Source organism: Mixophyes fleayi, chromosome 4 (genome assembly GCF_038048845.1).
Source record: "Mixophyes fleayi isolate aMixFle1 chromosome 4, aMixFle1.hap1, whole genome shotgun sequence".
Classification (NCBI taxonomy): Eukaryota; Metazoa; Chordata; class Amphibia; order Anura; family Limnodynastidae; genus Mixophyes; species Mixophyes fleayi.
Genome location: NC_134405.1, coordinates 64333268 through 64349294, shown reverse-complemented (window position 1 = coordinate 64349294; position 16027 = coordinate 64333268). Strand labels below are relative to the sequence as shown.

Genomic DNA, 16027 nt, shown 5'->3' with positions numbered 1-16027 from the left:
GAAGCTGGAGCCAGGCGTGCGGCCGTCTACCCAGGGTGATACTACCCGGCCCTGCTGGCTCCCCCCTTTTTAAGCCTTGCTCACCGCTTCTCCGCCCCACCAACTGTGACAAAATGGCTTGAAAGATAGCTCTTTCTACTGTGCATAACATAAAAAACAGCAACTGTCAACATTTATCAACACGATTATGCTCACAGACCACAACATAGATAAACTTCATATTTTCATTTTATCTTTTTTTTTTATTATTATTATTATTATTATTTTTTTATTATTATTTATTTCCTTTTTTGACCATATACAACTGTATGGGTTGGGAGGGTGGGTGGGAGACTGAAAACGATTGTACCCACTTCCCCTCTTAATACCCTCGCTCTGTCCCACCTCTTGACCTGCCTCCACCTTTCCCTGAGTGGCTACCTGCACCACTCAGGTGTGAAACGCAGGACGGACTTCCCTGTCCGCTCCCCCCCCCCCCCTCCCTTACCTTCATGCTCCACACGTGGGCCACCTGGCATCCATCCCCCCCTATCCCTCTTCGGCGCCATTGCTGCGCCTACGATTCCCTATATCACTGGCGACTGCCAACAGCACTGCCAGCCCTCCTCTTTCTCTTTCATTAATGACGCTGCCCAACTGCACTGGAGACTGCCAACAACCCTCTACCTCTTCTGTTTCTCTCTGTGAAATGGTGCTGGATCTCCGTGGAGGGCGGTACTTATAGAATCCAAAACTCACAAGATTCGACAATACAGCAATTTTTATTATTATTATTAATTTTTATTTATAGGGCGCCACTATGTGTCCGTAGCGCCGTACAGGGACAAACAAAGTTACAATACAAGGTGAGACAGTACAGTACAGTAAACAATAAGCACAGTAACTCGGTGAGCTCAAAGCGCAGCTAGAGGGGCGGGGGAGGGGAAAGTCCTGCATACGGCTGAGCCCGAGAGGGAGGGCCCGGATGACAGGGAAACCCCCAGAGGGGAGAGGAAGGAGCGAGAGGGGGGGGAAGAGGGTCCTCGAGGAGGAGGGCTAGGTAGCTGGAGAGCCGAGTTAAGAGTGGTGAGGACAGGAGGAGAGATGACCCTGCTCAGAGGATCGTACAATCTAACAATGACGTTTTGCCTCGTTTTCACTTCCGAGGGCGAGCGAAAGAGGGATCCGCAAAGTTTGGGTGGGGTCGGTTCTCGGAGAACTGAACCCGAGCATCTGTAATATAATATATATATATATATATATATATATATATATATATATATAGTAACAAAAGCGCCATTCTTGTAGCACTTTTGACACCTTCTGACACCACTTGTTGCACGAGCACCCTGCAGACATCAGCAACACATACAACTTCTTGTTGCAAATCAAAACAGTGCTTTATTGTTACATCACAATTTCACATCAAACGTCATTATGACACCAGGCAACCTACATCTGGCTATACGGCAGTTTCCCTCTCTACCAGTCGCCCACTAACTGGCATCAGTTGCAAGGCACATCTGAACCACACAGTCTTTTATACTTAAGGTTCCTCCCACAGCCTTGGGTGACTGACAGACACTCCCACTTTGCCTTTAAAGGAAGTCTCCTCCAGATGGTCTGTAACCCCTCTTAATTGCAGATACCTTGTCAGCCTTCTGCTGTTGACGTGGAAGAAACTGCGAAAGCATATAATTAAATCACATTTTACATTTACTTTGTGACCTGTCTCAGACCTGTACATAACAGAACCTAAGTGCAGTGCTACACCTGTGATACCTGGTCTGCAACCTTAAGCTGCAGATTCCCCTGGATCTCACCTGTCCCTATACAGGAGAGGTGTTGCAATTACTCCTCTTTGCCACAATATACATATACAGTGGTCGCAGTAGAAATTTAAAAGAGTAGGTTTTTAAAAAAGTTTGATAGTTTTACAATAACAGTAGGAGAAGTGGCAGAATGACATACCACCATATACAAGCCCAATTCCACCACTGTGTATATATCTATATCTGAGTATGTCCCCCGTAATATTAACAATATCAGTCCCCAAATAATATTAGATATAATCAGAAAAATATGGTCTTTGTGCTAACCAAAAACATGTATACAGTGAGAAATTCTAATGTAAAATAGAACAGTTACTAACATACATATACACTGAACAGCTACAACATTAAAACAATATTTTGTAGTTTCCCTTCGTGCCACCAAAGCAACTCTGAACCATCGAAGCATGGACTCCACAAGACCTCTAAAGGTTAATTCAAACTACCCCCAACCACAGGTCACATTTAGAGCTCATACACAATTGTTACAAAAGAAGTATTTTATTGCAGATGCTATTTCACCTTTGTGATGATCGCACCTGGACAGCCATTTATTATAAGAATTATTATAAATGCATTTTTTAAACACACAGTACACATATTTATATATTATATATAGAGAGAGATTTAACTGGTAGTTTGTAGAGATGAGCGGGCTCGGATTCTGCTAATCCGAGCCCATCCGAACAGTGCGGATCCGAACGGGATCCGAGCACTGTTCGGATATTTCCGTCGGGCAAAAAAATGAAAACGAGGCTCTGTCGTCCAAGTCTCGCGTCGAATCTCGCGAGGGGTGGGAGGGAGGGCCCAGAACAATTCCATCTTGTACCTCTTTTTTTGCCATTATGTGCTCAAGCTACCTCGGTGCAACCTTTTGGCCTAAAAACAATATTGTGAGGTGTTCAGAATAGACTGGAAATTAGTGGAAATGATTGTTATTGAATGTTATTGAGGTTAATAATAGCGTAGGAGTGAAAAAAAACAAAACACAAAACTGGTTTTTAGCACTTTTTATGTTTTTTTCAAAATAAATCCGAATCCAAAACCTTAAATCTGAACCAAAACCTTTCGTCAGGTGTTTTGCGAAACAAATCCGAACCCAAAACCTCAAGCAAATCCGAATCCAAAACACGAGACACCAAAAGTGGCCGGTGCACATCCCTAGTAGTTTGCATGTCTTGATGTCAGGGAAACAACAGTGCGTGAGGTGCTCATATATGCTGCTCTGGCAGACTGATGAAATAGGATTGTGTCAACATGGTTTGTAATTAAAGTTAAACTTATTAAACAAAATCAGGTATATTTCTTCTGAAGGGAATTTTGGAAGGATGTGTTAGTAGGCAACTAAACAAGTTGGAGCACCGAGCACAGAGGTATAAACCAGTCGCAGATAATGTAAAAGTCTTCATGTAATTTTATGACTTAGGACTGACAGCATTTGCCCTGCATGGCTTTAGAGATGACCCACTGTGTGTAAAGTCATCACATCTAGGTTTTCTTAAATGTTACTACAACCAACTTACAGTAGTTCTAAATCCAGCCTACTTTTGTTTTGGCCCCACCTACAGTTATTTTGGTCCGATCCACATGAGGCCACTTTTTCCAGGGCCACTTTTTCCAGGGCCACTTTAAGTTCCCAATCCCTCCCTGCTTGTACTATACAGTCATGTGGAAACTTCCATCGGGGTATCAACATCCTCAACAGGGCACTGGAAAGGTTTCTTTCATGTAGTCATGAGAATGCCAGCATTAGAGCTGTAACTATACAAGCCGCTATGTTATAGAAGTGGGCAGCACGGTGGCTAAGTGGTTAGCACTTCTGCCTTACAGCACTGGGGTCATGAGTTTAATTCCCGACCATGGCCTTATCTGTGAGGCGTTTGTATGTTCTCCCCGTGTTTGCGTGGGTTTCCTCTGGGTGCTCCAGTTTCCTCCCACACTCCAAAAACATAGTGGTAGGTTAATTGGCTGCTAACAAAATTGACCCCAGTCTGTGATGCGTCATCTTTAACAATTTCAACAACTCAGCATGCTGATTCATGTGTACACACTATATTCTGCTTACCAGATTTACCTTCAGATCTGTGCTCTTCATCTGTCATAACCATCGGCTGAAAAGATTGTGATTCTGTAACCTCTTTGGAGATCTGCCTACACTGACGGCCATGAGTGCATACACACTGCAGAATTTAGACAAAATCGTTCCATCGTTTATACAGATTTTTAGTCAGTTTATAAAATTAAGTTAAACAATACAATGTGCTTTGGAACAATAAAACATAATCATTGCAGTGTACACACTAATGCAATATCAGACCTATTGGTGAGTTTATTGTGTGATTGGCACGATAATCGGGTGAAAAACCTGTAGTGTGTACCCTGCCTTACAAAAATTATATTTCTTTAATAATTGTAACTAATCCAATTAACTACTGGTATACTGAGATTACAAACATATAATCAGGAGTGACAAATATATCACTAATAATTACAATCAAATTAGGACACAGCATACAGATCTACCCATTAACAGATTACAATAGTTTAGTTTGACACTATTTTTAAACTTACTTTCTGACATACCTTTTCCTCACTATTGTATTCTATCATTTTAACATAATTTGCTAACAAATATATTTAGCTTAAATTATTTTATACATTTTCAAATAATTATTGTGGACCTACTGAGAGTGCCACCATAACAAACACTTTCTCGTTCCTTAGTATGTGTGTCTAATAATTATATCCTTTCCTTCCATGTATACCCGGTTTATCGAATCATTGGAATGTTCACAGCAGCACAAGATATTACATGTACTGGCCCTGTGGGAAGCAGTGAGCTGTTCTCTTGCTATTAAGTCAATACGGACAAGACTGCATGTTACAGGGGTTATTTCAAGATGTAAGTTGGGGCATGCAGCCAAGCAAGAAGCTATCTGTGTGTTAGATAGTGAAAGGAACAGCGTAATCAACAGCATAATGGAGTGATGTGAGGCACCTGTCATGAAACTAAGCTCATGAGGCCAACTTATTTACAGGTAGAGCATAGGTTAACATTCATTATCATAGATAATAATGTTATAAAGATGCCAGGGCACATAAACACTTGTTCTGGCACTAGCGACTTCTCTATTCCTATGTGTCTGATTAGTAATCAGGTGTATAGGAGGAAGCCCTATCACTATTCCCAGGTGAGCCAAGTGCCTCCTGGCTAACTGAAGTTTTGGTAATGAAGCAAGTACAATGGAACAAACTAAGCTGTCCAGGTTCCAGAATCTGAGCCCTCTGTCGCTGTTTCACAGACTTTGTCCCTCAATCTTATGGATTTCATGTGATCAAGTGATAGAAGGTCAAATTCATCCAACCCACCACTGCCATGGAAGTACCAGGAAGTCATCATACTTACACCAGAGCTCCAAGGAAGGGTGGTACTTATAGGCTAGATAGCTCAAATCCAATCATGTTTATCAGCATGTTGAAAAAAAAGGAAGTTGCTTTTGAACAAACTAGGCAAACTTGAACATCATGTCAGTCAAATATAACTACATAAAACTAGGTTAAAAGAACTTAACAGTACTTAGCATCAATCCAGAAACTCTTGGATTATGGTGAGACTGCAAGCAATTTTCTAGAGGGGGCTTACCTGTATGCAAGGTGGGTGGGGATGTGCCACAGTGATGCAATTTGCAACAGCAAGCCCTGAATACTAAGGTGAACACTGAGCAAAGAAGTGATGATGCAATCGACATCATCATATGCTTTGCCCCACCCACTTGATCACTTAAATGCTGGATCCAGAAGGCAGTGATTGGGGCAATCGCTTCCCCATTCTCCACAATGGTGGCCACACTACATACATATGCCTGTAGACCGAGAGGCAGGCAGAGGATCTGCAGGGCCGCTCTGATTTTGTTCTGAACAAAACAAAGTGGCCGGCAGCATCCACTGCCTGTTTCTCAGTAGTCAGGTGCAGCCTATTCACCAATCAGAGTGAAAGGGCGCAGGGCTCACAAATCTGAGTGAAGAAGGGGGCAGAGCTCTGCAAAATCAGACCCCCGGCCTAAAAAAAATCTAGAGCCTAGTGTCACATCCACCTCTTCTTCTCATACCTCTCCTACGCATTTCCCATAAGCAAGGAATGGTAAGCATGTATGGAGTTCGCTAGTGGAGAAAGCAGACAGCACAGATTAGTGATATGATCAGGGCCGACACTTTCATTAGGCGAACCTTGGCACTTCTAGGGCGCCAATGGTACCTAAAACACAGAATGAATGATATGTCAATAATGTAGTGCTTTTAATGCCACACGGTGCTCCCATATAGAGTATCAGCCGCTGACATGGCAAACCAGCCAGCAGCTTGTTACAGCTATTCCTCCATGTCCGTGTTATGCTGGGAGTGTGGCGCTATGACATCAGAGTCAATCGCCAGTCTCAGTAGCAGAGGATGCCACCTCACCTTCCAAAATATGAACATACTTCCCTACTTTTCTTTTTTTAATTCCGGGAGATCCTGGAAGGGGACGTGGCTGGAGGGCGGATCGCGGGCAATTGCGTCACTCAGGCCTCGCTCATGTGACAAAAGCACCATTTTGTCACAGGGCAGGGCCAAAATGACGCGATTCCCCGCAAATCATGTCATTGAGGCTCACAACCTGCCCACTTCCACTTCCCTAGGAAGTGGGCAGGATGCAAGAGAAGTGAATGCTCTACCGGGAGATCTACCCGGAATTCGGGAGAGATGCTAAGTTTGGGTAAGAACTAGCAGGGGGACACATCATCCCAAGGGCCACTTCCAACTGAGTTTGTGGGGTGCCACCTAGGTTATCCCCCTTGATGTGAGGCTCCCGTCACTGATGTGTGAATATTGTGACAAACCCACCGTTATATTAAACAGATGTATGCATCATTGAATTAAATATTACACTTGAAATAAAAAGGTTCTTCTCCCTAATAAAGAGGCATTGTGCAAAAGGTGACATTACTCACAGCAACCACACTATAAATGTAATTTTCTAGTACCACTTGGAACATGAAAGTAAAGGACTAATTGTTAATTATGGGCAAATCTTTTCTGCACGAATACACGTAGAAAAGATTTAATCACTATCTCTGACGTTCATAGTAGGGACCCATATGTCCATAAGTCGTCGTGCTCAGTCACAATATTATACTTATTTATTTTTCTTACTATCATCAGTCTTCACTAACAATATAATTAAGGGTCACACTGACACAAACCTGTCACAGAGAGACACGTGGTCAGCGCCAATCTCTCATCACGTGACGTAGACTCCAGCACCCGTGACAGAATCGCGCAGGACAGGAGCTGACGTGCGACTCCCGGGCGTGTCTTCCTGTCTGCGGTATTTGGTGCTTGATTGAGGAAGACTTTATCATGGCTTCAAGGTTACTGTTTCGTAGCGCTGTCCGCGCCTTCACCAGGACTGGGGCTGTGCGAGCGGCGGCCCCAGCGCGGAATATGTCTGCGGGAGGTGAGCTGGTCCTGTAGCACCCGGCAGATAGGATGTACATAGTGCATGCAAGACCTGACCCTAACCACTCTGTGTCATACATGTACAGGATGTATGATCCGAGCTCTGCCTGCACCCATGTATATGTAATATAGTGCATGCAAAGCCTGACCCACCACTCTGTGTCATACATGTACAGGATGTATGATCCGAGCTCTGCCTGCACCCATGTATATGTAATATAGTGCATGCAAAGCCTGACCCACCACTATGTGTCATACATGTACAGGATGTATGATCCGAGCTCTGCCTGCACCCATGTATATGTAATATAGTGCATGCAAAGCCTGACCCACCACTCTGTGTCATACATGTACAGGGTGTATGATCCGAGCTCTGCCTGCACCCATGTATATGTAATATAGTGCATGCAAAGCCTGACCCACCACTATGTGTCATACATGTACAGGATGTACGATCCGAGCTCTGTCTGCACCCATGTATATGTAATACAGTGCATGCAAAACCTGACCCACCACTCTGTGTCATACATGTACAGGATGTACGATCCGAGCTCTGTCTGCACCCATGTATAATGTAATACAGTGCATGCAAAACCTGACCCACCACTCTGTGTCATACATGTACAGGATGTATGATCCGAGTTCTGCCTGCACCCATGTATATGTAATATAGTGCATGCAAAACCTGACCCACCACTCTGTGTCATACATGTACAGCGTGTATGATCTGAGCTCTGCCTGCACCCATGTGTATGTAATATACAGCCCTATACATGTAAGGTTACAGAACACCTTTTATACGTTACATACCATGTTGATGAAAACACACTGCAGTGTGGTTAGCATTGTTGCCTGAAACTGCTGTGGTCATGAGTTGAGTTCCATCAATGGACCTATATGTGCAGTTTGTATGTTCTCCCCACATCTGTGTGGATTTCCTCATACTGTCCAAAAACATACTAATTGGTTACATGCTTCTGACAAGATGGACCAGTGTGTGTGGTAGGGAATTTAAAATGGGAGCTCTAATAGGACAGGGACTGACGTGAATGATTACATAGACTCTGTACAGTGCTGTGAATATAATTGGAGCTATATAAATAAAAATAATGCCTATGGAATTTGACACACTTCCCACAGAATGCAGTGTATTCTCGGAGATCTATCACAATTATCTGCTTGTGAACAAACTAGGCAAACTTGAACATCATGTCCGTCAAATATAATTGCATAAAACTAGGTTAAAAGAACTTAACTTTAGGTAAATCATGGTTTGTTTTTTTTTTAACCTGTGTTTTCCTGAATCACATCACCAGTGTACAATCACTTCAGCATGGCTGGGTTCTCTGTGTTTCCTCTGCAGGTATTCCAACTGATGAGGAGCAGGCTACTGGTTTAGAGAGGGAGATTCTTACAGCATTGAAGCATGGTGATGTATGTAGCGCATTATGACACTGTTCTCTTCACCCTCTGTTTTCCTATATTATTCATCAGATACATTCTGGCCACATATATGTTGGAGGTGGAATGGTATCTGCAATTCTTATTTATTTGTCTCCAGGAAAACATAGTTCAACAGTCAAGACAGACTTCTAGACCCATTTTACCCATCATGCATTGCTCTCCACCTATTTGTTCCCCAGTCATTTCAAAATTCAACCTAAAAAAAACCCATTTAATATCGGCTATTCTATCCATTTATTTCCACTGGGATATAAAAGGGGAAAATTTGAGGTGTGCAATGGCTTGCCAGGAAAAATGGATCATGCGAAGGTCAGAATCAAATAGATCAATACAGGAAGCAGGGTTTTGCTGTCATTCATTATGCTATGCAGCGGGAAGAGAAGCCAAGAAATCATGTTACTTTAGATTGAATTGCAGTCTGCTTGCTGCTGAGGTCGTAGCCTATATTTGTTACACAAATTTTCATTCATGCATTGCTTAAAATATATCAAGAAATGGCATATTGTAACCCACAATGCCCGGCAGCGGTGATGGTATACTATTCAAAACTTCAAGTGCTCAAAGAGGGGTACTTGGTATTTAAGATTAGTGATGCTATTGTTAATAGCAGACATCCACAAAATAATGTAGAATTTAGGAAGCAGGCAGTCTGCTTGATCCAGTAAAGATGTGCATCCACTGACATCAATAATAATGACTCCCAAATACCAGACATCAGAAGTTTCCTTTATTTACATTGGCTGCCTGGCTCTTGTGTTTTGTCCAGCCCTGGTTATAGACACAAGTATATTGCAGACTTTTGTATACAGATTATTATGCATGCCCCTATACATGTGGAAGGGGAGGGGGGGGGTACTTTGATTTCTGATCTACAAAAATATATGGGATGTTTGTCTTCAATCTGACCTATGTACAGATTGCTCTTTAATGGACTGATCCAGCCTATTTAGTAAAAAGGATGTCTTCTCGTTTCCAGGATCCATACAACATGCTGAAGCCAAAACCGTACAAAGGGACCAAAGAGGATCCACACATTGTTCCTTCTGTAAATGACCAGAGGATCGTAGGTTGCATCTGTAAGTCAGGAATGCCCAATTTTTTACTTTAAACCTTCCACTCCAAAACTCTAGCACTGTAGGGCAGTGGTGTGAGGACCATTATTATAAAAGCTCAGTCATTTATGTTATAGCTTGAAAATGGGAAAGGACAGTATTTTGGCATGTCCCTTCCTGCTTGGATGTAACCAACACATGGTGGCAGCTGAGCAGTATCTTATCAAACAGCAAAGAGGGAACTGAAATTTTGTGCAGTGTGTATACATTATCCGTTATTGGAAACCTGATACACTTCAGGGGCCACATGGGAGACCCTCTACCCTCAAAAGGGGCTGCACATTACCCTTAATCTCAGTAATAAGTCAATATAATTAATTAAAAAGGGATACCTATCTGTATTAACATAAAGACAGACATTTTACTGAAGTCTTACAGGCTATAACAGTGTTGGCTAACCTGTGACACTCCAGGTATTGTGAAACTACAAGCCCCAGCATGGTTTGCCTCTATATAGCAGCTTATTGCTGGAAGGGTATGCTGGGACTTGTAGTTTCACACCTGGAGTGTCACAGGTTAGCCAACACTGGGCTATAACAAACAAATCTGACAGCAGCAAGAGCTGGGGCCCTCAGCTGAAGGCCCGGAGGGTCCTCAGTTTGACCATCGCTGTTATAGATGGACCTGATGCTCAGTTCTTAATTACGGTTCTTGCAGTATTTTGTTTAACTGCGCTCTGCTGCTGTCTTCATGTTGGTTATGTTATTTCTTGTCTTGCACACAGGTGAGGAGGAGAACACTGCCGTAATTTGGTTTTGGCTACACAAAGGAGAGGCTCAGCGATGCCCATCGTGTGGCTCCTTCTACAAGCTGGTAGCGCAAAAACACCACCACCATTAATGGGCACAACCTCATGTCTTGTGTGCTTTGTGTGTAGTAGCTCTATTCCTGTTTACAGCCTTCTGTATTATTCCTTACTGGCTTGGGACCATTAATATTAAAATGCAACAGTCCAGCCTCTACAACTCGCTTCTGCCCTTTATTTCCTTATTTAGTGACATATGATTTTATTTCAGCATATGTATTGCTCTATACCTAGTGTAACTGATGTAAACCACCCCGGAAATGGGTGAAGGCATTTTCTTCCTTGTACTAAGCCTACCTATTTGATGTAATGGGGTTTGAAACTGACATTTACATGTTAAGGTTAGTAACTGCGTTTCACCGAGTTCTCTCTATGCTCGGGCCATTGTGCTGTGCTTCTAGTTAATGGTCTCTTACAATACACGGTAATACATCTGTCATTAGTTATTTACTGCAGTGTGATGTTTAGAAAGTTGTGTTTGGATTGCCTTTATCACCAATATAACCCCTTGACATAAAACCTTAATGCTTTGCAATTAACTTACCATGAAGTTAGTCCATTTTATTAATGTATCCCAGAAATATACTTTTTTCTCTTGTTGTTGGTGAAGGTGTATCCTGCATGTTGCTACTGACAGGACAGTAGGTTGCTTTGCTTCAATGAGAACAGTTTAATGTGCCCACTAAGAGCCTCCGTTAGTTACACGCCTTTTGCCTATGAGTAAATTTTACCTGTGCACTTGTGTTTTTACTTCTAGTTTGAGTTGCACATATCTTAAGAGATACAGGGGTTGTAGTTGGAGCCCAAAATATGTTGCAAGTTGTGTGTTTGTGCAGTGCCAGACAGTATGAAGTTGCTATGCCCTGACACGCGATTCTAAATGAGGCCCTATGTTCAAATTTCACAAAGGCGTGAATGCTCCAGAAAATAGTGACATCTTCCTGTAAATGGCAAAAGAGAGACTTCAAATGTGAATGACTTGGTTTAACAACACTGCCAACATCTTACCCACTAAGTTCTGGGAGTTGCTTTTTTAGTGTTGTCTCCTCACAGTAAGTATATGTGGTTATGTCTCACTGAGGGAGGTGTAAGCATCAGAAGAACCATGGAACACTGACCCATGAGCCTGAAATGAGCGTCGCATTTCTCAAGGTTTGTGTTTGCTGACTTCTGTCACATTTGGCATTTGACACCTAGTGCAACCTAAAATGATAGTCAAGTTGAAATTTTATTGCATTCCCCCCTACATGCTACAGTTTGCCTTTTGGTCTCATAAAGTAGATAATGAAGAAGGGGGGGTTTAAAAGTGCATAAAGACCTCCTACAAACTCCTTCCATGTGATATGAGAATGTTACACATAATGAATGCTCCACATTCTTCCAGCTGTTATCTCTCCTGCCATCAGGGCCTCTGCAGCTGAATTGTCACAAAAAGTCCCACACACACATGGAAACTAACACAAATGATTTGCTATGCCCACTGTAACCAAGCCATCACAATTGATGTAAATCGGTGTGGACAAAACATGTGGTCAACAAGGGGTTCAATGCTAAACAATGCCTGTGTTTGATTCAATGGACTACATTATTAAAGACTGTAATTCCTGTGTTGTGAAAGCAGGGCCTATGGTAACTTCAATGAGACTGAGATATTGCAAAGTGACACAGTGAGATTGTATAGGGTCAAACATGATAGGATGTTCATCCACCCTTTGTCTTTGCTGCCTCTGAGGAACCTAGTATGTGCAGAGTAAGTATACTTGGGCTGTCATAGAGGGATGTTATGTGCATGAAGTTGTCTTCCATTTCATTTATCAGGGAATAGACATAGTGGATAACATACAATAATGGGATTGTCAATAGTGATCTTGGAAGAGGAAGACAGGTTGGGGTGGGCTGTATTTAATTATGTAATGTAAAGAGCAATAATGATTTATCACTAATGCGAGCAGTGCCTGCTGCTTGGCCTGGCGCACATTGGGGCTGTCAGTGCACTTGTAAGATGCCTACATAAACAGGCACATGAGAGTTGCTGCTGACTGCATTGAACAAACATACCCAAGAATAATAAGCTCGATTTAGATCAGATTAAAATCAGGATTGCTTTCTGGCAATGTTTTACTTGTATATCCTCTTTTAGCTATCTCCTATAATCAGACTGATGAGAAATAATACAGTTCATGATATGTTAGTATAGAGTATGTCATCCACTCCGTTTGTATTGTTGGATAAGAATAGTCAAATCTAAGAATAAACAATAGGGTATAGCTATAACATACTGTAGAGAACACCAAAGCGATTGAATTATTTTTCTGTAAGCTGCAAAAGGGGGTGGTGACAGTTTGGTGTGTGCAACAAGACAAGCAAAGATACTACAAGCTAATGAGAGTACAGTGTGTACTTTAGATACAAGTGGAACAAAAGAAGAAACTTCACAAAATTCAAGGACAATGACAGCACAGTGTGTGCCCAAGAGTTACCGGTGTGTGATAGATTAATGATAGTACAATGTGTACACAGGATACAAGAGGGGAGATTGCCAGCATATCATGCAAGATAGTCTAGTCCTATCACGGTGCATGCACAGGATTCACTATGATCTAATGATAGGACAGTGCCCACAGGATACAATGTAAGGATAGAGCATGTGCAGTTTATATGAGGATTCAATGAGAACACAGTGCATAAATAGTATGTGAAAGTTTGTATGCTCTCCCTGTGTTTGTGCATAGCATACAAGAGGATCCATTGATACTACAGTGCATGCATAGCATAAAAGAGGATCCATTGATACTACAGTGCATGCATAGCATACAAGAGGATCCATTGATACTACAGTGCATGCATAGCATACAAGAGGATCCATTGATACTACAGTGCATGCATAGCATACAAGAGGATCCATTGATACTACAGTGCATGCATAGCATACAAAAGGATCCATTGATACTACAGTGCATGCATAGCATACAAGAGGATCCATTGATACTACAGTGCATGTATAGCATACAAGAGGATCCATTGATACTACAGTGCATGCATAGCATACAAGAGGGTCCTATGATATTACAGTGCATGTATAGCATACAAGAGGGTCCTATGATATATGCATGCATAGGATACAAGAGACTCTGTTGATAGTACTCCAAAAAACCATAGTATAATTAGTGGCGCTATATAAATAGTTGATGATACTGTGCATATGTTGGTTATAAGAAGCCAATGACTAAACAGTACATGCATATGACACAAGGGGGTCCAGTGCCAGCACAGCACATGCATAGGATACAAGAGGGTCTAACGATATCAAATGCATAGGATACAAAGGGTGCAAACTATGCAAGAGCTTCTGCAGGCATAGGTTATCAATATCTCCCTCTGACAAAATCACTCTCCTGTCACCCAAGCCTGCTGCCTTGGAGTCACCCTTGACTCTGCCCTCAGTTTTACCCCTCATATCCAGTCCCTCATCAAATCCTGCCACTTCCTCCTCTGTAACATCATGAAAATTTGTCCCTTCCTCTCTCAGGAAGCAACCAAAATCCTGGTCCACTCGCTCATCATTTCTCGTCTGGACTGTTGCGACATCCTCACTGGCCTTCCTGACTCACTTTTCCAACCTTCAATCCATAGAGAATGCTGTGGGTAGGGTCACCATCCTCTCCCACCGCGCATCTTCCGCTACTCCTCTATGTAAATCCCTTCATTGGCTCCCTTCCTGCGTCAGAATTATCCTCACATACAAAGCCTTTACCAACACTTCTCCCCCTTACATCTCAGACCTTGTTTTGAGGTACATACCAACCCGGCCCCTCTGCTATTCCTCTGACCTCCGCCTCAATTCACCTCTCATTATCTCCTCCCATGCTCGTCTCCAAGACTTCTGCCGTGCTGCCCCTAATCTTTGGAACTCCCTACCCTGTCTCTCAACTCTCCCCCAACCTTGAGTCCTTCAAACGCTCACTCAAAACTCACCTTTTAAAGCTCGCCTATCCAACCACCTCCTAACCATTCTATCCATTACCTCCTCTTCCTTGCCTGACATCTTCATCTTGTTCCTACTGTCTTTCACCTCCCCCTCCTCCCTTTAGAATGTAAGCTCTCACGGCAGGCTCCTCTCTACCTATTGTTCCATGTCTGTTTACTGTCTGACTCTGGTACATCCTGTCATGTCTTTTGCTGCTCTCTGTGAGTTCCCATAGCATTACTCACACTCATCTGTGCTACTTATATGTATTACCTCATCTGTTTGTTACTTGCTTCTGTATCCGGCGCTAATCTGGTGATATCTGTGGCACCTTATATATAATAATAGGTTACAAGAGAAGCCACTGACAGTGCATGCATAGTATACAAGAAGGTCCCATTATGGGATACAGGGGAATGCAGTAATATCACAGTGCATGCATAGGATACAAGAGAGTCTAAATGATAGGACAGTGCATGCATATGATACAAGATGGTCCCATGATAGGACAGTGCATGGATTGGATACAAGAGAATGCAGTGATATCACAGACCATGCATAGGATATTATAGGGTCCAGTGACCTCACAGCACAGGTATTGGTCTACAAGAGGGTCCAAAGATATCACCGTGCATGCATAGGATGCAAAGGTTACAAAGCATGCAAGAGATTCCAATAATAATACTCTGCATAGAGAAGCTAATGACAGTACAGTGCATGCATAGTATACAAGAAGGTCCAATGATATCACAGTGCATACATATGATCCTAGAGGGTCCAGTGACAGCACAGTGCATGCATAGAATACAAGAGAGTCTAAATGATAAGACAGTGCATGCATATGACACAAGAGGGTCCCATGATAGGACAGTGCATGCATTGGATACAAGAGGATCTAAAGATATCACAGTTCATACATAGGATACAAAGGGAAGCCACTGATAGAACAGTGCATGCATAGTATACAAGAGCGACCCACAATAGAATACAGGGGGATGCAGTGATATCACAGTGCATGCACATGATCCTAGAGGGTCCATGACAGCACAGTGCATGTATAGAATACAACAGGGTCTAAATGATAGGACAGTGCTTGCATATAACCAAGAGGGTCCAATGATAGGACATGAATTTGATACAAGAGGGTGCAGTGACATAACAGTGCATGCATAGGATAAAAATGTGCAAAGCATTCAAGAGATCCCAATGATAGTACTCTGCATACATAGGTTAAAGAGAAGCTAATGACAGAACAGTGCATGTGCATTGTACAAGTGGGTGCAATGATATCACAGTGCATTCATAGTATAGGAGAGGGTCCCATGATAAGATACAAGGAGATACAATGATATCACAGTGCATGCATAGTATA

At 42.5% G+C, this 16027-nt stretch overlaps 2 protein-coding genes across 4 annotated transcripts in view; one reads left to right on the top strand and one right to left on the bottom strand.

Annotated features, from left to right (window-relative positions):
* SEMA4C (semaphorin 4C) overlaps positions 1-7122 on the bottom strand; it is a 465016-nt gene extending 457894 nt beyond the window's left edge. The window contains exons 1-2 of one of the 3 annotated variants that reach the window (XM_075207325.1): positions 7052-7122; positions 3877-3991 (exon numbers count right to left, since the gene is read on the bottom strand). The gene's annotated coding sequence lies outside the window, so the exon portion shown is untranslated. Of the gene's footprint in view, positions 1-3876; positions 5790-7051 lie in introns of those variants that run through there. The other 2 variants (XM_075207330.1, XM_075207327.1) reach the window with 2 other exon arrangements.
* Positions 7123-7132: 10 nt separating this feature from the next.
* On the top strand, positions 7133-10848 carry COX5B (cytochrome c oxidase subunit 5B). The gene is made up of 4 exons (XM_075207334.1): positions 7133-7305; positions 8671-8741; positions 9748-9847; positions 10608-10848. The coding sequence occupies exons 1-4, from the start codon at positions 7209-7211 to the stop codon at positions 10721-10723; spliced, it is 384 nt and encodes a 127-aa protein (XP_075063435.1). The 5' UTR covers positions 7133-7208; the 3' UTR covers positions 10724-10848.
* Positions 10849-16027: the final 5179 nt, after the last annotated feature.